This window comes from Chelonoidis abingdonii, chromosome 10 (genome assembly GCF_003597395.2).
Source record: "Chelonoidis abingdonii isolate Lonesome George chromosome 10, CheloAbing_2.0, whole genome shotgun sequence".
NCBI classification, from domain to species: domain Eukaryota; kingdom Metazoa; phylum Chordata; order Testudines; family Testudinidae; genus Chelonoidis; species Chelonoidis abingdonii.
The window spans coordinates 32,842,342-32,868,663 of NC_133778.1; the positions used below are offsets into that span (position 1 = coordinate 32,842,342).

At 41.9% G+C, this 26,322-nt stretch overlaps 1 protein-coding gene across 4 annotated transcripts in view; it reads left to right on the forward strand.

Moving 5' to 3' along the window:
* Window positions 1–714: 714 nt before the first annotated feature.
* The window catches only part of NCKAP1 (NCK associated protein 1), a 114,275-nt gene continuing 88,667 nt past the window's right edge, over window positions 715–26,322 (forward strand). The window contains exons 1-3 of one of the 4 annotated variants that reach the window (XM_032783790.2): window positions 738–920; window positions 21,926–21,943; window positions 23,157–23,267. In XM_032783790.2, the coding sequence (XP_032639681.1) occupies window positions 813–920; window positions 21,926–21,943; window positions 23,157–23,267 (237 nt within the window). In that variant the 5' untranslated portion in view covers window positions 738–812. Of the gene's footprint in view, window positions 921–21,925; window positions 21,944–23,156; window positions 23,268–26,322 lie in introns of all 4 variants that reach the window. The other 3 variants (XM_032783789.2, XM_032783792.2, XM_032783791.2) reach the window with 3 other exon arrangements.

Sequence of the window (26,322 nt, forward strand, 5' to 3'; positions counted from 1 at the left end):
AATTTATTTTATGGAGGGGCGGCTCTAGACATTTCGCCGCCCCAAGCACGGTGGCATGCCAGTGGGGGTGCTCTGCCGGTCACCGGTCCCACGGCTCCGGTGGACCTCCCGCAGGCGTGCCACCAAAGCCGCAGGACCAGCGGACCTTCCGCAGGCACACCTGTGGGAGGTCCACTGGAACCGCGGGACCAGCGGACTGTCTGCAGGCATGCCGCCAAAGGCTTGGCGTGCTGGGACCTGGAGCCGCCCCTGATTTTATGTGCACAAGTGAGTATTTTTTTTGCCCTATGGCTACCATTGCTGGTACCCTAATGGCAGCCACCTTCATCTGCAATTTAAACCTGTAAATAAAACCTGTGCAGGGTGTGCTGTGTCAAAGATAACTCCTACTGTGTAGCTCTCCTGTATTTTATAATCATTCCCCATGGGGGCCCACAGATATGTTTGAAGCCTGGCCCACAAAAAGTTAATCGGGCCTGTCAAGCGCTGGGCTGCACGCGGACCACGGAGCAGGACTCCGGCCAAGCAAGACCAGCCAATCTCGCCCTGTCCAGGCGGCCGCGTCTCCCCGTGATGGCCACTGGGGGCGGCAGAGAGAGGCGCGTCATGTGATGCGGAGGCAGAGCCCGGCCTGGCGGTGGGCAGCGGGCAGAACTGCCGCCGCCACCACGCCTAGCGGAGCCTGCGAGCGAGGCCGGGCGGAGGGGTAGCGCGGGGGCCGGCGGGCGATGGAGGCGCTGTGAGCGAAGCTTGGCAGGGAGGTGGCGGCGGAGCCTGGGCCGGGAGCGCGGGGCGGCGGCGGTAGCAGCAGGATGTCGCGCTCGGTGCTGCAGCCCAGTCAGCAGAAGCTGGCGGAGAAGCTGACCATCCTCAACGACCGGGGCATCGGCATGCTCACCCGGCTCTACAACATCAAGAAGGTGCGGGGGCCCCGCGGCGGGGAGCCGGGCGGGCGGGCGGGCGGAATGACGGCCGCCGCGATCATTCCTGGGCCCTGGCGGCCCCCGCCGCCTCCCTCCTGCGCCTGATTTGGCCGCCGTTGCTCCTGCAGCGGGACCTTGGCGGCTCCGCCGCGGCCTAGCTGCGGGGCCCGGGGCGCAGCCGCTCCCCAATGGAGCTTTCCTGAGCGGCGAGAGCTCCGGTCCCCGCACAGGCTCGGCCCGCGGCTGCGGCGCTGGGCGGGGGCTGCGGAGTCTGGGCTTCCTGTGAGGGAAGCGGGGTCGTGATGGGAAAACTTCCCGTCTTGCGTCGGCCTCGGCACTGGGGTGAGATCACCGCGTGGAGGGACCCCTCCGCTCCCCGGGGCCGCCGCCAGGATGGAGGCCGATCGGACAGAACTGTGGAGTCCAGGAGTGGGTGTTTCTCCCCCAGGAGGTGCAAAGGGGGGCCAGGTTTGGGAGACCACCCACAATCCCAAGGGAAGCGGGCAGCGAGCCGCCCGCACCCTGAAATGAAATGATTGTTTCCCGTCTGACCACGGCACTAGTTGGGAAGAGCCCAACAGGGTGTAAAGCAGGCATTTCCCCTCAGGTTTTTTTTGCTTGTGAGTCATGACACCAGGGAGAGTATGGGTCAGCTTCCCAGCTCAACCTGCCAAAGGTTCCCGGCTACCTAAGAGAAAAGGGCTCATTAAAAGTAATACACTTTGATCTCAACAAGTTTGAGGCAGGTCAGGTGGTTGCTTAGAAAGATTGCTGCTGGTTTCAGTTGTAACAGATGTTTTGAGTTCTCGTTGGTGCTAAAAGACTAGTAACAGCTAGTCTCCACGTTGGTTTTACTTTTATTAGAAAAATAAAGGAAAGAAAATAGTGTTTTTGATCAAGGAAAATGGTTCAGAGGTGCAGGAAGTAACCATACGTTGTGATTTATCATGTAGGGAAAAATCGCCACTCCCTCTTCGGAAAGGTTTCTCAAATTTAGTTCTGCCTTGTTTAGTTTTGAAGCAAGGTTTTTTGTGTTTATCGACTGGTTAGTGACCATTTTTAGTCAGCTATTAGTTGCATTGAGTTCTTGTTGACATATTCTAAATTTGTTGTTAGCTTAATTTCTTCAACAATGACATACTGACACTAGGTAGAACTTGAGGTTTCTAATGAATCCAGTTGAAAGGGTGAATTTTGTTTAACTAAGATTTTACTACGACTCCTATTTTATTCTGCTTTATCTAATTAGTGTATTCTAGAAGGCATAGTTTGCATTTCATTTGATTTAGTCTTTATATTTTGAGGATGTGCAAATGTGTGCAGGATTGAGACCTTACATTTCCCAAGCTATTCTATGAGTTTGTAATTCTGCACACTCAGATTTTGCACTCATTATTTAAAAAATACTTCGGGTTTGATACATGAAAAGAGAATCACCCTGAAGGATTTAACAAGTACTGAGTGACTGAACTGAGTGATTCCTGGTTAAACTATGAGCTGCAACACACTTCTTGTCAGATAGCTTCTACATTATAGAAAGCATTTTTACTTCAGAAGTTATATTGTGTACGTTGTTAAATTTTAATGTGCCACAGTAGCTTTCTAATAGTTTTGTAATGTGATACTATCAGTTTTACTGAAGCTGTGGGTTTTTTTTTGTTTTTTGTTACTGATTTAGCTAAACTGGTGCAAACAGGCTGTGTTGGACATGCTTATTTAGGACTTATTTAGTTTGTCAATTTGGGAGCAGATTTTCACTTGAAACATCAGAGAGAACACCCTGGTCACTTCTCAATATACAAAACTCTAAGCTAAGACCACCTATATCTATATAAAGGTGCTCTTAGCTTACAGTTTTGTATATTGGGAAGTGACCAGGGTATTCTCTCTGATGTTTCAATTTAATAGCAGTATAAATATAACAATATAAAGTTATAGTAAAACAGAGAAACCTTGTGTTCAGGGAAAATGACTTCAAGATACTTATTAAATCTTTCTTATCTACACTTCATAGAAGTCTAAAAGCTTGCAGGTGTAGGTATACTGGCAAAACCCTCCTAGTGTAGACAGTTATATTGGCAATAATCTTTTAACAGTATATTTTATGCTGGTTTGGTGAGTGAAATACATTATACAGGTAAAAGCACTTTTTTTTTTTTTTTTTGCACTATTATAACTGTCTGTGTTAAGGCTTTTGCCCATATACATGTGTTGTCTTATTAAAAAAAAATTCATCCTGAAAATAATATCTATGCAGGCAATAGTGTTAAGGGTAGGTCTGGCTTTAGTCACCAACAGTGACTCACTGGGACTGGGTCTGCTTGGCCCTTTTGGGGATAAGATGCTCGCCCTTCAAGGCTCTAAAGTTGCATCTGCTCCAGATAACATGATGGTAAAAGTGCTTAACTGTCCATTGTGTCCAAAATTCCCAGTGTTGATGCACCTTTAGGGAGGACAGGACTCCCGTCATGCCTGCAGATATCCCATGTTCAAACATTAGATAGTTTAGGAGTATGTAGGTAGTTCAGCTCTGTGTTGCGTACTCCACTGCAAAGTTGGTACAGTAACTCCTCACTTAACATTGTAGTTATGTTCCTGAAAAATGAGACTTTAAGTGAAACGATGTTAAGCGAATCCAATTTCCCCATAAGAATTAATGTAAACGGGGGGGGGGGGGTTAGGTTCCAGGGCAGCTTGCCCTTCTCTGCAAGCACCAGGGGTCGGGGGCTCAACCCTCAGCCTGCCCACTCCACCCCTTCCCCCAAGCCTCCACCCTTAACTTGCCTCTTCTCCCTGCTCCTTTTACTTAGCACGCTGCATCCTGGCTCCTCCCCTCCCTTCTAAATGCTGCAAGCCAGCTGATTGCTGCGTTTGGGAGGGAGGGAGGATGCACATCGAGTCCTTGCTCCTCCCCCTTCCCAGGGCAGTCAGCTGCCTTGCGGCATTTAGGAGGCAGGAGAGAGCGGGGAGGAGCGAGGACTTGGCTCAGGCTCCCCCACTGTCGCCTCTTGCCCGGGGCAATCAGCTGGCTTGCGGCATTCAGGAAGCAAGGGAGGGAGGGGGACCCTGTGTGCCGAGTCCTTGCTCCTCCCCCCCCCCGCCTCCAAAATACCTCAAGCCAGCTGTTTGCCGCGGGCAGGGAGAGGAGGGGGAAGGTGCTGATCCGTGGGGTCTGCTGGCGGGCGGGAGGCGTGGGGGTGGGGTGGGGTGGGGGAGATGTAGGGAGGCTGCCAGCTGTGGAGAAAGCAGGCAGCCAAACAAAGTAAGAGTGGAGCATTGCACAACTTTAAATGAGTATGTTCCCTAACTGATCAGCAAAGTAACAATGTTAAGCGGAATGACTTTGAGTGAGGAGTTACTGTAGAGTCCCAGATAGAAATATGTGGGAGTTCATGTAGCTGCTTGTTTTTCTACATGTTTTTTTTTTTTTAATTAGCATTCATCACTGTGATAACTGAATGGCAACATGGTGTCTGAGTGAGGAGAGGGGCTTCCTGCTCAGAGCTGAGGAGTTGGGCTTCCATAAGGTTGGGCCTAGAGTTTCCCATGAATCTTGGGCTTGAAGTGCACATGCCCTGAGCTCTTTGTGACTGCAAACCTCTCCTCAAAGAGGAAACTGTGTCTGAAACTAAGCTGAAACTTGCTGAATTTTCAGAGAACTCTGCAGGAGAAAAGAATCTTAGTGTTTTTAGTTTTGAAACTCCCTTTAACTATTGAAGAGGAGAATTGGAAATTCAAATTACTAGGCATTACTAGTCAATATGTGGTACTGCGGTTAAAGGAAATGGTTAAGATGGTTTTTATAAGAGGAAGTGATAGTAGATCAAGTGATAAGACTGACTGAGAAATTGCTGTAATCATTGTTTAGAGAATATGGATGTTTAAAAGATGGTTAAGAAGTTTCTTGCCTTTTTAAGTGCACTAAACAAAATATTCGCACCAAAGTAATTTTAGAAGTTATCAGGAATGGTTAAAACCTGAGTTTGTACTTCATCTTTGCATGTAAACATCTCAGTTTTTATGTTGATTGCTCTTCAGTTCCTGTCTGCAGAAACTTCCTGCTGTTACATTGTTTTTTGGAATTCATTAAATTTAACAACTTGAGCTGATATTGTCTATCTTGAATAGCACAAACTTTAATAAATGAAGGTCACAGGTTCGTCAGTGTTTTTAGATGTAATACACAGCATGTGCTTTACACAAAACTTGATTATCATTCACCTTTCTTGCTAATGTTCTTATTTTTTTTAATACTGCATATGAGTGAACAGTTTTAATTGATTTGTTATCTGGAAATCTTAATGCTCTTAAATAAGTTTGCATAGAAGCAGTGGTTGTGGGATCCACTAGACTATTCTTCTTCCCCCTCTCTGCTGCCAGTACACTGTGTCTACTACTCTACTTTCTCCAATCTTGTGGCACTGAAAGGATCTGTCTTCTTCTGTTCGTGGTTCTCTCCAGCAGCAGAGTTAAACTAATGTAATCCCCATTGGTTTCACTACTGTCCACAGGGTTCTGATTAGCAACAGTGATTTGGGGACAAGAATAAAATGAAGTAAGGAAGAGTACCTGGTGAATGGTTCACTCCCCCCTATGGTGAGAGCTCAGGGCGTGGGTAGTATGAAGAGTGGTTAGTAAAATGGTGTATGTTGCAGTAAGACACTGCTAGTGTGTTGCTAGTGGACCATCTGTTTTATGTCTGGTCAGTACCAGGAGTGGATTTCTGCAGGATTGCAGTTGTCTGCACAGTGGTCTCAACCCTTCTTGATATTGAGACCAATCTCAATTTTGAATTTGAATGTGCTGCCTCTACACTTTCTCTCTTCCCTTGTTCCTTCCCATCATTTGAGCCTGCCTCTTTCTTGAGCTCTTCAAAGAATTATATTGATGATGATGCTTTTCACACAGAACTTCCTTAGCTACTATGCTTGTAGGTGAGTAACTTTTCTTAGTGCTCTCCCCCAACCTCTGTTCTACTGAAAGCATGCTTCACAAGTAAAATCTGTCCTGCTTGCGACTTTGCCTCTCGTAAAAGCAGCAAAGATAAACTGATTGGACTGTAAATTTCTCTGTCAATGCTCCTATGTTTCTAGGTAGCAGTGACACAGGAACAGTTCTCTTTAGTGGAGGTATTTCTTTTTAGAGACTTTTTTTTTTTTTTTTTTTTATAAAGTGTGTGGTTACCAGGTGGTATTTGCTACAAGATTCAATGGTGAATTTAAATACCTGGAATAGCTAACTGAACCAAGACAGGAATTTATGATGGAAGCCAGTGTTGGTGTTAAAGTTCTTATGGTTTTTGAGTAAAGTATTTTAATGAATGTCAGAGCAACATAATAAAGTTAAGGTCACAGAATAATACTCCAAAAATAAGGAATCAGAAATCAGTATTTTTAATATTTTAATTGCATTTCTTGTCATTGTGCTATCAATATCCAATTCCAAAGCACAGCTTTTGTGTCTGTGTACAGAATTTGCAAAATTCTTCTTAAGATGTTGTCAGAAGATGTTGTATTTAACTTAGAAGGAAAAAATGGGCACAGGTTAAAGCTATTACATGACCCTGTAGCTTTCCAAAATTAAAGCGTTTTAAACAAGGCTCGGCATTTGGTACATAGTGACTTCATTCTGTTTGGTAACATGGCAAATGTACCATTTAAAATCTTTTAAACCTTTTATTAAAGATACAGGAAAAGAAAAAACAGTTAAAGCATTTAAAATGCAAGGTATTAAACAGAGTTCTCATTTTAATGACATCCTTTTGTTCCACGGTATTGAAGATGGTAGTGGCTGTCCTTTTTGGGGAAAAGAGAAGTTAGTTGAGATGAAATGGCGATGTGGTTCCTGAAGTCCGATCCCATTTCCTAGGAGAAAAATGACAGACCCAAACAGAAGGGGAAAGAGAAAAACAGCAAAGACATAAAATTAAATTTCTGTCCCTGGTGTTACTTTCACTTGCAGCCTTGCTGTTGGAAAAACACAGGCACTGCACATGTTCTTAACTACCACTCTGAGACCTGGCAAAGTTTTACCAACACTGGTCTGGTTAAGATATTGCATTTAGCTGCTGTTCTGGTCGCAGACTTACATTAATGTTGCAAAATATACAGTCTTGGCTGGTGTAGCCAGACTTTCTATTAGATTGAAGAAAAAAGGAGAGAGATAGGAAAGAAAAGAAATGAGGTAGGAAAAGGATTCATTTGAGTATTCAGCTATGGGTTTTAGAAATATTGAGAACTTTGAAATCCTGTTATTATAAAACTGCAGATTGCCTATTCATTTCCACACCCTGTTCATTATTCAGTCTGTCATGTGATGCTACAAAGGTGACTAATTTAAGCTACTGTAAAGATAAGTTTATTTTAATGTTCAGAGGATGATCAGGTGCAGCTGAAGAGGCTAATGCGCCTCTTTTGATTGACACGTTAAATTGAAAATCATCCCAAAAGAGCTGGTCTATGTTTTGCGAACGAAAGAGAAAGTTTTAACAACCTTTTTGCTTCTCGGGCAGATCACAAGTCACTTAAATTAAGATGTTGAAATTTTGTGGCAATTTAAGCCCATTATTTTTTCTTCGCATTACCTGTCACACTGCCCTCATACTTAATTAGTAGAATCAACCTTTTCTATTTGATCAGTTCTGATATTTACAAACATTACAACTTTTCTGAGCTAACCATATAAAATGTATTAGGTTTCTGTGATGTAGATTTAGAATTAAGTGTAAAGTGTCTGATTTTGTAGCCATTCTTGACACAAAAATGCCGTTGATGTAAGTATCTGTGCCTGGGAAACACATGCTCTGTCTTAGTCGAGTTCTAGAAGACATTAGGTTGGACTTCAATTGCTGCATCAGAAACGACAGGTGGTAGATTTAATTTTAGTATTCAGGAAGTATTTTGAACAGTTGAACCTGCCTACACTACAAATCGCTGTCTGAGCCTGTTAAAACATTAAAATTTGTCACATGGATGACACCTATCCTCATTGCAAGGCCTTCAGTGACTTCACTAAGGAAGTCCAAAGCTTGATCTTTTGTACCTGATCCAGTTACAGAATGGAGGGGTTTAGTCCATGCTAAAAATTGTAACTAGATGAAGGGAATAACTGTATAACAGAGTCCCTTGGCATGGTTGTTTCTGAAGGTTAGTTGGTGGAACTTTTGATTGTACACAATACAGATAACTCATGGAACTTCTGTGACACAGAATTAAGCATGTGCTTTTGTAGGAGGAAGTTTGTCAAAGCTCTTAAGAAACATCAAAGCATTCAAAGCTTTACTGTGAGAAATAATTTGTCAATATACTACAGACTACTTTTCACAGCAACTTGTTTAGTTCTTGCATGAAAGCCCTCATTCACGTCGGCTTTTTAGCAAACAAGCCTGTTGATTAATCAACCGTAGACTTCCACACAGTATGGAAAATTTTAAGAGAATGAGTCAGCTGCGGCAGCCTTTACCAGGAATGTTAAGGCAATCACTTTTTAATCTTAATTTGTTCATTTATAGTGGACAGAGTTTCTTTATACGTTGAATTTCCAGTATAGCTTTTCAATAGAATAGCTGTTTTTTCCTCTCCCCCTTCCCTTCAAGGTTTTGACTTTTTCAAAATTAGACATTAACTAATAATTAGCTTTAAATAAATGGCAAACAAAGGTTAAGTAACTGACAAACCTAGGGAAATTCAGAGATGATGATGCAACTCTATCTCTGAATTACCTTTTTGCCTAACTTTTAAATTAGTCACTTTCAGGCCACTCATACATAAAAGGCAACTTACTGTCCCTAAAGAAGTTTGACTGAACTGTTTGTTTTTTTTCCCCCTCCATGTTGTAAAAACGCTGCCCATGATTTTCTTGTGCGGCAAGTGAATTTACCACCCAGCAGAAAGCAATGGCTCAGGAGTTTCTACATCTCTTATTAGGATATCTTGTAATTAGCATTGTGTAGTTTAGTTGTAAATTTTGGGGAATGTCATAGAATTTTAATGCAATTACTAAAAACATACCCTAAATTTTGGAAAGCCATATGGATGTTTTGCAATACTGTACCACCTTTGCAGAACCAGACCTTAATGTCATTTTTCTGTGTTGGACCGTTTCATGTTTTCTTGTATTTTTCCATATGATCTTAGTATTTTCCTAATTCCAGCCTTCCCTTTCTCATATAATTCCATGGTACGCCCACATCTTGAATACTGTATGCAGATACGGTCACCTCATTTCAAAAAAGATATACTAGAATTGGAAACGGTTGAGAAAAGGGCAACAAAAATGATTAGGGGTATGGAACGGCTTCCGTATGAGGAGAGATTAATAAAACTGGGACTTCTCAGCAGGGAAAAGAGACAGCTAAGGGGAGATATGATTGAAGTCTATAAAATCATGACTGGTGTAGAGAAAGTAGATAAGAAAGTCTTGTTTACTAGTTTTCATAACACAAGGACTAAGGGTCACCAAATTAAATTAATAGGTAGCAGGTTTAAAACAAATAAAAATATTTCTTCACATCGCGCACAGTCAACCTGTGTAACTCTTGCCAGAGGATGTTGTGATAACAGAGTTCAAAAAAGAACTAGATAAATTAATGGAGGATAGGTCTATCAATGGCTATTAGCCAGGATGGGCAGGGTTGGTGTCCCTAGTTTCTGTTTGCCAGAAGCTGGGAATGAGCGACAGGGGTGGATCACTTGATGATTACCTATTCTTTTCATTCCCTCTGGGGCACTTGGCACTGGCTACTGTTGGCAGACAGGATACTGAGCTAGATGGGTCTTTGGTTTGACCCAATGTGGCCATTTTTATATTCTTATAAATGCCTGAGAAACTAACTCCTCTGGTCATGTCTTGCACTAATACAGGGGTTGGCAACCTTTCAGAAGTGGTGTGCCGAGTCTTCATTTATTCACTCTGATTTAAGGTTTGGCATGCCAGTAATACATGTTAACATTTTTAGAAGGTTTCTTTCTATAAGTCTATAATATATAACTAAACTATTGTTGTATGTAAAGTAAATAAGGTTTTTAAAATGTTTAAAAAGCTTCATTTAAAATTAAATTAAAATGCAGAGACCCCCCGTTAGACCGGTGGCCAGGACCCGGGCAGTGTGAGTGCCACTGAAAATCAGCTCATGTGTCACAGGTTGCTTACCCCTGCGCTAATAGTTTCAATGAATTCCCAGTCTGGCTTTCACTACGGTCACAAACTTCAGTTCTCCATCTGATGAGTCTTCCTTTCTGCTCATTGCTCTTTCTTTGTCAGTGTAGCTTTTGACATGGTGAACAGTTCTATCCTCCTAGCTAGCGTCCATAGGTATTTAGTAATCTTCATGCCATCTGTTATAGAATCTAACAACTTTTTCCGAAGGTAGTTAATTTACATCAGGACACCTCCGTGAAGTTTCATTGGGTGGGGGATTTTGCAGGGCAATTTTTTAAGATTATCTTCTTTTCAGCCCTTAGTTTGTTTGGCATTTGGCATATGGATTTAACTGATTTGTGCATAAAGTTGATTTACCTGGGCGCTTGGACTCAATAGATTTATTTAAAGGGAAACTATTAAGACTGGCAGTCAAGAAATATGACTGTGTGGCTGTGTTTTGGATTATGAACATCCTTGTGTACGCAGCAGCTAGCAGAGGAAGAATACTAAGAGCTAGATCCACAAAAGGACTTATGTGCTAAAGTCCAATATTTAGGTGGCACTGAAATCCTGAAAACCACTACTCAACTGGCACCTAACTCTGGGGGCACCAAAAGTCCCTATGCACCTAAATTTCTACCATTAAAGTTCCCTAGGTACCTAAGCTTTGCCTTTGAGAATGCACACAGCTGCCTCAGTCTAGTGCTTGGGTACATAGCTCGTGCCGAAACCCTAATGGGATCCTCAAACAAGGCGTTCCCCGTGCTTGTCTCACGTGTGGGTCCCGATCATGTGATCGGAACACTCCTAATCCCACACAAAACAGGAGAAGGGTGTGTTGGTCATGTACCCCAAAAGTTTTAGTTCAGTGGTTAAAGCAGTCACCCAGGTTCTGTTCTGCTCTGCCTAAAGTGGAGTAGGAATTTCAGGGATAGTGCACTGACCAGTAGCCTATCGAGTATTCTGGAGCAGCAGGTCTTTCTTAAGCTCTCCTGTTGAAGCCATTCCACTGTATAAATAATTTTAATATGCACTGGAGAAGGCGGACTGGATCCTGTGTTACCCACTTCCCAGCTGAATGCCCTAACCACTGGGCTTATAGGGTCATCACATTCTCTGATCCAGTGGTTATTTATACAAAGTGGAACAGCTTTAACAGGAGAGAGTGACACCTGCCCCAGAATGCTCAGTGAGTAGAGGGTCCTCCTGAGAGGGGTGAGACACAAGTTTAAATACATTCTTTCTATCCGGCTGAAGGGGGAATTGAACCTGGTTCTCTCATAATGGGTGAGTGCAGGGATAAAAGTTACAAAGGGGGCTCTATGACCATCTCCTCCTCTGGTATTTCGTGCTAAAAATCTATTTGGTGACTAATTCCAGGAGAGAATTCATGGCTGAGAATCCCAAGCAGAGACAGACGCTTCCCTCTGACCAAGACATCAGCTCCTAACTCTCTTTGAGTAATGGGGCTTAGCCATACCCCTCTCCTTGGCATTTCCTATTGACTAGCTTAAGTGGCTTCCTGCTCAGCATGTTTGCTTTTGTGGATCTCTTTCTTAGGCACCTGTCTCTCCCCGGTGTTGTATTGGGATCTTAGGAGTCTAGCTCAGGGCTGTGGATACCACTGGGTGACAAGGTTCCTTTCAGGTAGGTATTGCAACACTGAGTGGTGCAGCATCTAAATCTCTGTGGATCTAGCCCTAAATGTCTGTGAGCAATCAGTATAAATGTACTAAAGTCTCGCTTTGAATTCTGTGGTTTTTTAAATGTTCATTTTAAGATATGCAGGGTTTTAGGTATAACAACCTGTCACTCTGTGTTCCATATTTTTTTAATAAAAGATAGTGGAGCCCTTCTGTAATGTCCCCAACAATTACTAGATCAAAGGTTAAATCAGGGATCGGCAACCTTTGGCCCGTGGCCTTCCAGAGTAAGCCCCTTGGCGGGCCAGGCTGGTTTGTTTACCTGCCATGTCCGCAGGTTCGGCCGATCGTGGCTCCCACTGGCCCCGGCTCGCCCCTCCAGGCCAACGGGGGCTGTGGGAAGTGGCATGGGCCGAAGGATGTGCTGGCTGTGGCTTCCCCCCCCTCCCCCCCCCATTAGGAGCTGTGATTGGCTCCCAGACATGGCAGGTAAACAAACCAGCATGGCCCACCAGGGGCTTACCCCAGTGGGCTGCGTGCCAAAGATTGCCAATCCCTGGGTTAAATCAACATGTGGTTAATCTACTGGTTCTGACACAGGCTACAGATCCTAAGTGCGGAGTGATACTGTGTCAGTCCAATTCTTTACTTTCACATTTTAATAATTTCTGTCATTTTATGCCATTTTTACATCTTTTTAAACATAGGGCTTAGTTCCTGTTTATCTTACACAAGTGATTACTCTAGCAACTGAAGCTTTTTTTATAAAGGCAGCCTCAGTGGATGGCAAGTATTGTATTTTCAGTGACAACAGAATAATGTATGTATAGTTCATTATTTTGGAGTGCAAATTACTCCATGCATTGTTGTGATTTCTTTATATATGAAATAATTACTTATCTGATCAAAAGATAATTTTAGTTTTTTGGGGATCAGTGTAGTTACGGTCAATAGCAATATTTTCCTTTAAAATTGCATTCAAAAAGAAAAGAGAGAATGTGTTTTGGTGGTTTATGTAGGAGCGAGAATGTGCTGTGCTTCTAAGGATGACCCTTTAGTTCAGGAACATTCAAAGATGTGTAGGTTCTGTTGGAGAATAGAAGTGTATAATGATGTAATTTCCAACTGTATTCTGTCCAGCTGAAAGTTGCACCTTCATTACTAATACAAAGGTTCTATTTTGGGGATGTTTCCCTTCTACATCATTTGGAGCAAGGGGAATGGGCTGGGCTAAGGTAGCCGAAAGGAGGAGAAGGGGATAGTAGGGTAAAAAAGTATTTCTGCCTTGTAGAAACATAATATAAATTTGCTATACCTTTGCTCTGATGTATCCTCTGTGCATTTATTTCCTTGTTCACAATTACGCATTTTTCTCAAATTGTACTGGAATATTTTAAAACTCAGTGTTTTTCATTGTAAAATGTTGTTTGTTAGGGTATCAACTAGAGGCTCCAACCTAGATTTAGAGTCTGTGCTAGAGACTGAACAAACATATTAAGTGTTGGGCTGTGCGCTGAGATGCTTACATTTACAATCTAAATTAGCAAGGCAGGGGAAGAGGGGGAGACAGATTCAGAGAGGGTGAGTGGTCTGCTCAGGATCACACAGCAGATCCAGAGATGCCAAGAGTTAGCTGTCCTTAAGAGTGAGATTTACAGCTCCAAAGGGTGAGAGTCAAAATCAAAGGGGTGAGACTTTCCGGGTCATGTGTTAGAAGATTGCTTAAGACATGGACTCTCATCTTTGGTCATTGGCGACATCCAGTAGTCCAGGTTTTCAATCCAGCCAGCTGTTTAATAGTTTGTTTAATATGTACACTGGTTACTGTTGCATACGAAACCCTTAAATGTCCTAATTCATATTAGGGCAGATGGTGTGGTGCACTCCTCTAGGAGGTGGTGTGGAGGAACATTGGGGGGATGTAGCTGGGGCCTAGGTCAGCCCCCACTGAGGGTGGGGAGGGAGCGCCACCCAGCTCCATTTCTGGCCTTGGCCCTGGCCCCAGCCCCAGCCATGGCCCCAGCCTCGGGCCCCTTACCCTCGTCCGCATCCTCCTATCTCCTGGAGCCGTGGCCCTGCTCCCTGCCTTGGGAAGGGGTGTGTAGGCAGGGGCAAGGAGGGCGCGAGGTAAAAAGTTTGGGGACTACTAGAGCATGTGAAAATTCTATAAGCAATGCAAACCAGTGGATTTTCATAAAAACAATTATTTGTTGATTGGAATAAAAAGAGAAATATTAAAAACTAAACCCTTCTTATATAAACCTAACAAAAAAACCTCTTATCAATACGCTATGTTTATTTTGCCTGTTGCCTTGTCATAATGATCATACATTTGAAAAACACGCTACAGTACAAATATTTGGTTTGTATATGATTGCTCATATTACATTTACAGCAAAACTTAATCAGATTCCAAAATAAATTAAAATTAAATAATTAAAATTAAATATAATAATACATTAAATGACTGTAAAAATAATTAGATTGACTTTATTTAATTTGAAACTAACAAACTGTAGATAAAGGATTCAGGTTCCACATTTCTTTTAATGTCTAATTACCTTTCACATTTTATTCATATGCTTTTTATGTTGCATGTGGCTCCCTTTGTGGTTTATATAACTATTTTTGGTGGCTCAAACTTGAAACATGGCTTAGGATTTTCCAGCTTGACTTGGATAATAGAGAACCGTGTCGCATCTAGTCAGAGTTTTGGTCTGAATGGTGTCTTACTCTTTAGAACAGGACTGAACACTCTCGTCTCATGCATTTGAGTCAGATAAAACTAAAACAGGCCTGGCAACCCTGTACAGAAAAAAGTAGCACTTTTTTTGAAGTCTGGTGTGCTGCCGGGACAATGGCCATGAATTTGTCCACTGTGATTTAAATTTTGAACTATATTTTGCAGAACCTGGAAACTTTGGATCACGTCCTGCTTGTTTTGTGGGTGAACTCATATTTTTTTTGACCATCAGGTATTTTCTCTCTCTCACACACTCTCTCTCTCTCTCTCTCTCTTTGTAGCCTCCTGTCTCCTCTTGCGTGCATGTAGAACACAAACTGGTAGTCTCCATGCTTACTACAGTACACAAGCTGCTTTCCAAGCTCTAAGCCCCGCCTGAGGCCCCAGATGTATTGTTGTCTCTTTCAGCACCTGAGTAAAAATATTTTATATCTTTATATATTTACTCAAAATGAGTGAGATAATAAGCTGTGTGTGAGAGAGAGCATGCTAATGAGTGAGTCTCACATACAGTGAGTGAGACTTGACATGTCTTCAGGATAGCAGGATAAAATGGGGATAACTCTAGGTCTCCTGATTTCAATTCAATACTTAATCCACTAGACTAGGGCAAACTTTTTGACCTGAGGGCCACATCGAGGTTCCAAAACTGTGTGGAGGGTCAGGTAGGGAAGACTCTGCCTCCCCTATCATTGTCTGTCCTGTCCCACTTCCCGCCCTCTGACTGTCCCCCTAGAACCTCCAACTCATCCATCCACCCCTACTCCTTGTCCTCTGACCACCCCCTCCTGGGACTCCACCCCCTATCCAACCCTCTTGCTCCCTGATTGCCCCAACTCCTAGTCACATCCCTGCCTCCTTACAGCCCCCCTGGTACCCTCCCTCCACCCCCCAAGCCCCTTTCAGAATGCGGCCCTGCAAACATGGGCGGAGGGACTCAGGAGGAGCAGGGGCAGCCGGAGAGAAGAGGTGTTTTCCCCCTTCAAAGTGCCGCTTCTCTCCGGCCTGCTACCCAGTGTTCCTTTGAGTCCCCGCCCGTGTTCACCACGCCACGCTCCCGCCACCTGCTCCGCACACCTGCTCCCCTGAGGCGGCAGGTGAGCGTCCCTTCCTTCTGCCCTCGCAGTGCAGCCCCCTCCCGCGCTGGTGTTGTGTCGCACTGAGGCTGTAGGGGAGGGGGGACAGCAGGGGAGGAGCCAGGGTGAGCCTCCCCATACATGAGCTCAAGGGCCGGGCAGGACGGTCCCACACACCGTACTTTGCCCACGTCTGCACTAGACCATGTTGCCATATCTTAAAGGCTGATAGTGTCTTTTATATGTGAGCTCCTTTGATCTTGTCTGATTATGACCTGATTATGTGACCTGTATGGCCACACACAGTAATTTGGTGGATCTTTTCAGTAGAGTAAAATACATTAGGTTTTGTGTTTTACTGTAACCAAATTAACTCTTATTGTAATGGTGTAATTATACCAGACAAAAGAGCCTCTCCCTGGATATATCCTTGCAGTGTTGCTATCCAGATATTGCGGTATTGTCCTAGTGGATGTGAACCAGAAAGTGAAACTGCCTAGATTGTTTTCCTTATCCAGACTGAGATACCTTATTCCATGTTACTTGATTCCTTTTATTACTGTAAGTTCTTCAAAACTGTCTAAGCTTTTCTTAACAAGTAAGGAAACACATTTTAAAAAGACTTGACATTGTCTCTTTATTCACTAAAAGAAACTCCGTTTGACAAATTGTGCTTATATAGATCTTGGTCAGACTATCTGACATCAAATTAAAATTATCTGCTTTTACTGTCATAAGCACACATTAGCTAGGAATGAAAATGTAGCAACTAAAATCCTATGGTTCTTTGATATAATTTTTGACTCTGTTCCAGATTTGTGTTTGATGTTATTTCATCATGGGGAAAAATCTTCATCTTAAGGTGAGGACACGAACTGTAGCAAGCTACCATCCTAGTATAGATTGCTGAGGAAACACATGCTCTGTAACATGATAGGAATCTAATGTCTCTATTATTTAATGAGACTTTATTTCTAAAATAGAATTCCATGTATTGATCTTGATGCTTGTGTTGCATCATCTTTCCCAGCATAGTTATGTTACATCTGTCAAGTAGCATAGAAGAGAATTTGGAAATGACTTGGAGAAGATTCCTTGAGCACAGTATTCTAGCTCTGAAGCAGCTGGAAGCTCGTAGCTTCTGAATGCTGCATTCCAGGAATGCTGCTTTAGGGTTTGGCTACGCTTGCAAGTTTCAGCGCTGGTGAGGGAGTTACAGCACTGCAACTTACTCGGTGTCCACACTTACAAAGCTCAGCCAGCGCTGCAACTCCCTGGCTGCAGCGCTGGCTGTGCTCCTGGTCTGCTACGGGTGTAGCGAATCCAGCGCTGGTGATGCAGCGCTGCTCATCAGGTGTGGACACTCACCAGCGCTGTTATTGGCCTCCAGGGTATTAAGAGGTATCCCAGAATTCCTGTCTACAACAAACCGGAAGGTACTCCCCGGAGCTACCAAACACAGCTGCTCTTTGCTCCAGCGAGCGAGCCGAGCCGAGGCTTTGGAATGTTCACAGCTGTTTGCTTGAGGAGACAAACAGCACGGCGGGGGGGAGGGAGTCCGTCGGAGAAGCTGCTTATCTGGTCTGAAGCCTTTTTACATTTAAGAGTGATTGAGAGAGGGGTGGGGGAAATGGCCAGAATTTGCAAGGCAGGGAGCTGTCACACAGTGTCTGCTCCAAAAATCCACTCTCTCTGTCTCCCCGACGCTCCCTGTCACACTCCACCCCACCCCCCTCTTTTGAACTTGCAAGGCAGGGAGCTGTCACAGTGTCTGCTCCAAAAATCCACTCTCTCTGTCTCCCGCACGCTCCCTGTCACACTCCACCCCACCCCCCTCTTTTGAAAAGCACGTTGCAGCCACTTGAATGATGGGATAGCGGCCCACAATGCACCACTCCCAACAGCGCTGCAAATGCTGCAGATGTGGCCACACTGCAGCGCTGGTAGCTGTCAGTGTGGCCACACTGCAGCGCTGGTCCTACACAGCTGTACGACCACAGCTGTAACTCCCAGTGCTGCACATTTCCAAGTGTAGCCATACCCTTAGTTGTAAAATTTTTTTTTTAAGGTCTTGATTTGATTTTTTGGAAGTGTTGGAAAGTCACCATTGCATTCTGTGGCCATAGATCAGAAACAAAAATACATAATTACATCAACCCACTTAGTTAAGAATGGGGCATCTGCATCTAGCCAGGTATCGAGACTGAAGAGCATCTAAAGATACTGAATCTTTAAAAAAAATCAAGTGCTTTAGATTTAATAGCAAAATGTTTAATTTTTATTGGACTATATTCTCAGCACCATACACCACACAGTCAAATGGGCGATTGAAAAATTTTACATCCAACTTTTATTTGACTGGTATCTAAAAATCTTACTTTTCCTCTAAAATTGTTCACTTTTTTCACTTCTCTTTACTCCAGTTGTTTTTATCTGTCTCATAACCTTTCTTCTTTTACTTTTGATTTCACTCTTTTGAGTAGTTAGGGGGAAAAAAGATGTCTGTGTGGTGTTGTGGTTACTGTTAAGCAAACTAACCCTTACTCCTACTGAAATCTATTAATGTAGTTTTTTTAGCTCACCTAAGGTGAATTCTAGAGTGCAAAGTGAGGCCAATTGTCTCAGACTGGCATACGCTGTACCATAGTGTCCCTGGTTGCTGCAGTTGGCAAAAGAGGGGTTAAAGTTGGTTCTTAACACTGCACTTGTATTAGCCAAAAAACACTACCCACTATTTACTTGGACTTTTATTCTGAGTGGTGTTTTCATCATCCCTGTCTTTTCTCTCTCTACTACCTCACCCAGATAATATTATACTGTTAATTCTGCTACTGACTCCTCAGTAGCAGCAGCAGAGGACACTAGCATAGGACTGCTCAGTTTCACTCTTTTTTTCTGGGTAGTGGAGTGAATGTTCTGGGCATGAGCTGCATACATGCAGTCCTTTGACAACTCCGAGAGTGTGACAAGAGGTCTAGTGTGGGAAGAGTACAGAAATGAAGTTGCATGCGGTGTCACACAAATGATGAAAGAGATGTTGGTGTAGCAGTAGCTGGCCTGGTAACCAAGCTTGGTTCCTTGCTCCATCTGCCAACGGGGGTCTGGGAACTGTGCTGAGACTTATCTTTCGCCCAGTGGAAGAGTGGTGGTGGTTGTTGTCATCCTGTGAAAACCATTTCTGAATGAAAGCGTGATTAGTAGATCAGTTACTGAGCAATGGCCATGATGCATGGAAGAAAGGAAGGAAAAGTATATGATAAAGGGAGAAGGATCCTGATGCTTTAAGCATTGACACACTCCTTTAGTCTGGTGCACTGCATTTCCTTGAACGGGTGAACATTAGTCTTTGATTCGATCTAAATAAAAACTTCAGTTTTAGAAATATATGAATCCGAGGTATTACAGTATTGGTTACTTTTTATATCTTCTGGATGTACTGCTACCCAATTAAGCCAAGTTTTGTTTATCTGTATCTCTGTATTCATCTTGCAGATTTTATCAATGACAGTACTGATCACCTAAACAGATGGGTTGACGTAGGTAAACATAAGTTCTGAAATGTTGAATCAGTGCTCTAATCTTGAGGAAACTTCAGTTTTATGATGATTTGGGAAAAGTAGTCAGAAGTTTTCTGTTTTCAGGCCTCTTTCCCTGCAGGTTGAGGTCTCGCTGTAATGCTTCGCATAGAACTCAGTTTTCAGTATGAAAGCTTACTGACTCGAACCTTTCTCGTATTAGAAGAAAATGATATGTTTTTCTCACTACAGGAGTAAGAAATAGTATATGTGAAAGTATGTTTAAAGTAAAACTGATAGTAGTGATGAAGCCACTTGAAGATTCCATATCTTTTTCCTGCTTTCATATGATCTTCTAAAATGTGACTACGCTCCAAAAATCACTTGCTAAATCTATGTAGTCCAACACTCTTCTAGTATAATTTTTTTTAATTCAAGTTTTGTATCTCTATTTTCTTTCCAGAAACTAAACTTGTTTCCTGTTCCTCCTGATTGAAACCAGGTCTTTGGGGATTCCTTAGGGGTGAGGACTTTAGAGCAAGAACCTGTGAAATGTAGAACAGGTGCAGAGTAACTTTAAAGATAGCTTTACATCTTACATTACTGCTTGCTAGAACAGTGCTGGGAGTTACAGGATATTCACCGTGCTACCTCGTCCAAGGACTCCCATCCCAGGGAGACTGATGAACCTGGGAATGCCCTAGTTAAGAACAATTTGTTCATGTGGGCAGGAAAAGGCAGCTCTCCCTATAAACTTCCTGAAAGCCCTAACTCTGAGCAAGGAGGCAATAGTAAAGAAGCTAGTGCATCTTCTGACTCGATACACAGTCCCCACAACTTGTATGTGAGCTGCAGTATCAGTGGAGTTTACATACATGCTAACTTCACGGATATGTAGAGGATGTCTAGGCTGAACTGTTGGCTGGTATTGATCCCTTCTTGGCCAATGCATCTGCTGTTACTCTTGATTTCCATCCAAAATAAGAGCTGCTTCCCCACCAGCTGGCCTAGAAATCTTCCCTGATACTTTCCCTTTCCTTCTGGTAGGCTTCTGAGGAATTGCTGCTGGTACAGACACTTGATGGGCCCTAAGCCAGCTAAGTGTCGATGCAATGCAGTTAAGCTGCTATGCCAGCTGCCTAAGGAATAGTCACATCAGCCAGTCTCCTAACTCCAAATCAAATGCTAGGGCTCTTAGGTGGACATTCAGGCGAATCCCTGGAATATTGGAAAAGGAGGTAGGGAGTAAAATACCATGTTACCATTGAAGTGTTCAGCAAGCACGTGGTGTAGTTGAAATGCTCTCAAAACTGCTATGTTCTACCCTCTTCTGAACATCACAGACTCTATGTCTTGTCACCAGAACACCCCATGAACCTCCCTTCAGAACGTGAAGGCAAGCTTTTGGAAAGAAAATGTGGAAAACTTTGAAATTGAAGCACTTTTTTTAAAAAAAATGTTGTTAGTCTTCAAAGGAATCATTCAGATTTGAAAAGTTTTTTGAGTATCTAACTACAGATTTAATATTGAAAATTCTAAGCAAAATGTTTCCAAAAAAAGCTTACAATTCATATTTTGATGATGAACCAACATATAAATACTTGCTAGCTGGGTTACAAAATGTTTTTACCCTTCTCTGCCTCAAGGTTCCAACAACAATTTTTAAAAGGCTAATGGTACGATCCAAAGCCCATTGGTATAAGTGGGAGTTGTGACATTGACTTTAGGTGGGCTTTGGTTCAGGCCCTAAATTATGTGATTAAGCTGCAGTGTATACATAGGGAGAAATTTTGAGGTTACTTTCAGGTTACGCCACTAAGTAAAAGGACTACACATTTTTCTTTCTGAATCTATCAAATATTAAATTGACATTAGTATTGTATATTTTATAATTTTGGTTTGAGATCTCAACCAGTAGCTGAAGAAAAGGCTCTTAGTCTCTGGCCCTATCTTCAAAGAGGAAAGAATATGAATGCGAAATGATTATAAGTAGAACTCATAAATTAAACTGAGATGATTTTCCATAGAGATGCAGATGAACCCATGACAACCTGTAAAGTTTTGAATCCTAAATTTGAAAGCTTGAATTTTTTACTTTCTTGACTTTCTTGCATACAATAATGCAATAGCTTTCAATTTTTTGAAAATGGAAAAATAACTTTAAAACTAAAGGAAGTGTACTGTATGGACTGATTCTGTGTATGCTTAAATAAATTTCAACTTGTAGTGCTTGCTTGTGAGACTATTGAAGCAAAAATTATTGTTCCTCATTAAAAATGTGGGCATTCAATTTTTTGGTTTTATTGTAACTACTTTTTGAAGTATTGTAGAGAGTTAGAGGTGACAGTTCAAGAAAGGTTAGTATTGAATTTGTTCTCCACAGGACAACTAGCAGCTGTGGTTCTCAGGTGCAGATATATTTGCATAGTCAGATTTTCTGGAAAACCACAATGTAATATGAGCAGGAATTTTAGAATTATACTATAATGACTTATTTTTTATTCTTGGCTACCATTTCTTTTTCAGGTATGTAAAATTCACTGACAGTCTTTCTCTAGTTTTTTATAGTTGCATGTGCTGTCTTTTGTTAACCCCACTCCCTCCCCAAACTTGGTTTGAAAAGAATATGAGGGGAACTGACATGATGCAACATGTATTGCACTCAGAACATTGTTGTACAGTAGTCTAATTGTAATAACTAAATGTAATAGTTTGTGTATATTTAGAATGGCAGTCCAGCAGAAAGTATGTTAAATATAGCCATAACCTTAATTTGTTGACTATAGATAAGTGCATTAAATTCATTTAAAAGTAATGATGCCAGAGTTTGAGAATATTTTATTTATGTGTAATTTTTTCTCTCTTTGTTACAATGCTTTCCCAGCAAGGACAAGTTTGGAAGGTTTGCAAAGCTTTTCACCTTCCCTCTGCCCGCTTGCCCGCTTTCAGATCAGTCTCATACTCCATGACTTCTGTCTCTCTAATCCACGACAGCCATAGAAATCAATATAGAAAAGTATTAAAATGAGCTATCATCCTAGGTCACTATCTTGTGTAGAAGCATATAGCATGTGATTTAGTTTGCATGAGACACAGATGTTATATTAATTCCTATGGGGAATATGAAACTGTAAATATTTGAATGGAAGTACAGTTTGAGCACAATATTTTGTCTTGTAGATAATGCTCCTTTAATTACACTTCTCACACACTTAAACAGTACAGCATTGCTCAGTGGTCTATGCAGTTTGTCACTGAAGTTCATAATAGTAAGTTTCTAAAGAAACATTCAGTTAGGTTTGCAGGATCACCATCATCTGATGAAGATGGTTGATTAGTTGGTTGCCCAGAGAACTCTGTACTGCTGATGTGGCCAAATCAGTTACTTCAGAGTTAACATTTTCATTTAAGAACCATGTATTATACATATTTTGTATAATTGCTTGAAGTGCTGTTTTTAAAGTACAGCCGACAGCAGTACTGTAATTTTGCTTAGGGTCAGGGGAACAATTAAAATTTAATTTACAATCAGCGTAAATTTAACATGCTTCTAACTATTGGAAATAGTCCTTTTCTTTAGATGAGGCAAAACTTGGTACCTTAATTTCAGGAGGGAGAACTGTCTTGCAGAATACAATGAAGGAGAAAAACTTAAATACAGTTTGTTTCCTATTTTTCTTCACATAGGATACACTAATTATTTAATATGCCCAGCACACTCCTCTATGGATGATTGTATGATTGGATTTTCCAACAGTTTATTAGCGTCAGATGAATACAACCCTACCTCAAACCATGAATAGAAGTAAAATATCTTTTTCTTCTTTTAGGATTGAGCTTTTCCCCTCACTGCTGTTCTGCACTAACTGCTTTGAAACTTCCATGCATTTTTTTCAGTAGAGGAGCATCTCTGTACTGTCTCCCATTGCATATTCCAGCTATGACAATCCCTGCACTCTGCCTACTCATTTTATCACCTGCTCACTAAAACCCAATAAGTCTTTCTAGTTTCTGGCTGGAGACTTGCTACAATTACTTAATTTTAGCAAGATGAATGAATGTATTTTTTAGTTCACTTTCTTTCTTTCTTTTTTTTTTTTTTTTTTTTTTTGTAGGCATGTGGGGACCCCAAAGCAAAACCATCATATCTTATCGACAAAAACCTGGAATCTGCTGTCAAATTCATAGTCAGAAAGTTTCCAGCTGTAGAAACACGCAACAACAATGTAAGTAACCCAAATGACTCTTGAAAATATGCAATCTGCTTAAAAAACCTTTTGCATTTGATGCATAACTCTGCTTTGTAGCGGTTTTACACATCCTTCTAAAGGATTTGTTGTTGATGTCTATTGGAGACAGATTACCTATCTAGATGGACTGTTGGTCCAACTAGTGTGACAATGCATTTATGTTTGTCTAAGCAGGGAAACACAAGAATATATTAATCTGTATTTCTAGGGGTTTTTTTTATTGCAATAGACTTGCCGTCCCTGCTTTAACTAGTTTCTTTAACTAGTGTGGCTGGCCCTGGGGACTGCCTGAGTCCCCCAGTGTGGCCAGAGCAGCTGCTGTCGGCAGCCCCCAGCAGGGGTCCCCAGGTGACGCACTTCCCCCCCTCCCCCAAGATTTAGTCACAAGTACTTTTAATAAAAATCACTGACAGGTCGCGGGGCGTGAATTTTTGTTTATTGTCTGTGATCTGTCCATTATTTTTACTAAATGTGCCCGTGACTAAATCGGGCCTTACTTATATGAGAGGACTGGCCAGCATAACTGAGACAACTCAGATAGATGGGAGTTATGACAGTTTAGTTGCTCTGCACAGGTACTCATGCTAGTAGAATGTATACGGGGAGTCCCTGTGTGAATTAAAGATGCTTTGACACACTCAGTAGAAATCCTTATTGAGTGCAACAGCAGGAACCCTAGTTCCCTTCCAGAGGAAGGGTTCTTCCCCCTCCAGCTTTACGTACAGTGAGCTTGCTGATATATTTTAGATCACTCTACCAGCATTGCTGAATTTAGCTTGTAACCTTTTAGAGAGACTAATATATGATTGCTGTGATTTCTATTAGGAGCAGAAAGATCTACACACATTAGTTGCTCTGTTACTGTTTAGAAATGTAAAGTGAAGGGGAGGATTTCTTTACATGCTTATTTTTCTTTCCAAAAGAGGACAGGGAGGTAGGTAATGGGTTTGCATGTTTCATGCCTGCAACTATTTGCATGACTGCTTGAGAACTCCCATTTTCAAGACAATTATTTAGGCTCACTTAGAGCATTCTTCTGTTTCTGCAGTTTCCATTTTGGCAGCCTTAAGCTGCATCTAGGGCTATGTCTACACTACGCGCCGTTTCGGCGCGTTAAAATCGATTGCTCGGGGTTCGATATATCGCGTCTGGTCTAGACGGGATATATCGAACCCAGAGCGTGCTTAGATCGATTCCGGAACTCCACCAAAACAAACGGAGTTCTGGATTCGACATGGCGAGCCGCGCACATCGATCCCGCGCGGTGAAGACGGGTGAGTAAATCGATTTTAGATATTCGATTTCAGCTACGCTATTCTCGTAGCTGAAATTGTGTATCTAAAATCGATTTTCGCGCGTAGTCTAGACGGGGCCTAGTTCTTTCTTTCTTATGGTTTGTGCTAACAGTAGCTCCTAGTGGTCCGAAGTAGTATCTCTAGCAAAGCCAACAAAAACCTTTAAAAGTGCATTTTCTTTTTAAATAAGGAAACTTTTTTATTTAAGCACAGCAATGAATTCTTTTGTATTCTTGAATATGTTTGCATTGCTTACCATTCTTAAGATTGTTTATCTTCATGTATTGAATTTTTGTCTTTCAGTAACATGTATGAAAACATCTGTCTTAGACTTTTATGTAAAAAGTAAAAATATACCTACACTTTTCTGAATCCGGGTCCAGTGAAACCTCTGTAATTCTCACCATTTTATTACAGCTCATCTCCTATTAAAAATAAAATGGCACATTGCTAGGTATTGAGCACAAGAAATGAACTTCAGTTAAAACATTCTTGCAAACAGCCTGTGGGGATTGTCATACCTGGGTATATTTGAATTAGATTTTAGATAGTGTTATACACTCAAGAAGTTGGTTCTCTGAAGATCGAATATGTAGATTAGGACTGGCTGAAATATTTTAATAAGCACAGTTTTGTAAAAAAGCTTGAGCTTGTTGACTTTCCATTTTGTGACAATCTAATGATTTTAGGGTGAGGTCATTATATCATCCTGGCTGTATATGGAGAGAGTAAATTCTGCATTCTTTTCTCATTATCCCTGAAATAAAATTTACATTATTTACAATATACCCTCCTCACATCTTCTAAAGATGAATCTGTATTCTAATGCTTAAGGACATTTAACTGTTGTTCTCACAGTAGTTTGCACTTTTTCTCATCTTCAGAAGTTCTGCCTCTATGATCAGAACACCAGGCAGTTACCTACCTAAAATTAATTTTGGAGAGTATGAAGTGAGTTTTTAATTGATGTTTTAGCATCTTTGTGATACAGAAACTTCAGAGTTGCAGAAAGGAGGTTTTTACCACAAAGACACGGACGTAAGGAGGCCAAAATCAAGTTTCCATGTTGGATGCAGTGCTTCCCTTATTTTGAAGGAACTATTCTTTTGTTCACAAATGAAATCTCTTTAAAATTTAAGAATGTCTGACTCAGTGGGAAGCAGGAAGGGGCCAGATTTCCCTCCTTCCTCTTCCTCCTCCCAACTCAAGGGCCAGTGGACGTTACAGTAGCAGAGCACACTAACGAGGTTCTCTGCTAAGGAAGCAGATGTTCAAAGACCCGCAAGGGACAAGGAATTCACTGGCACAGAAGAATCATTCAGTAAAATTCTGTTGAGCATTATCAGAGGGACAACAGTTAAGTGATCTTAACATAGGTAACAAGAGTTCCTACCAGCTTTTCATAGAGACTTGAATTTTTCCAGTTTCAAGCGTAGCAATTACCACTGTTCAGTGCAGTGCATCCAGATCTTTGAATTTGATACTCAACTGGCAATTTCATCTGCTGACAGACAATAGTAGTAAGTTTGTGTAGTCAGAAAATCATGAGCATTCAGTTCATGTTTTGTTTTCACAATTTGAGGGGGGAAAACCACTTTTAGACTCCTAGACTTTAAGGCCAGAATAGACCATCATGATCTAGTCTGACCTCTTGCACATTGCAGGCCACAGAACCACACCCACCCATTCCTATAATTCAGATTAAAGACAAAATGAGAAATTGAAAACCCCACAAA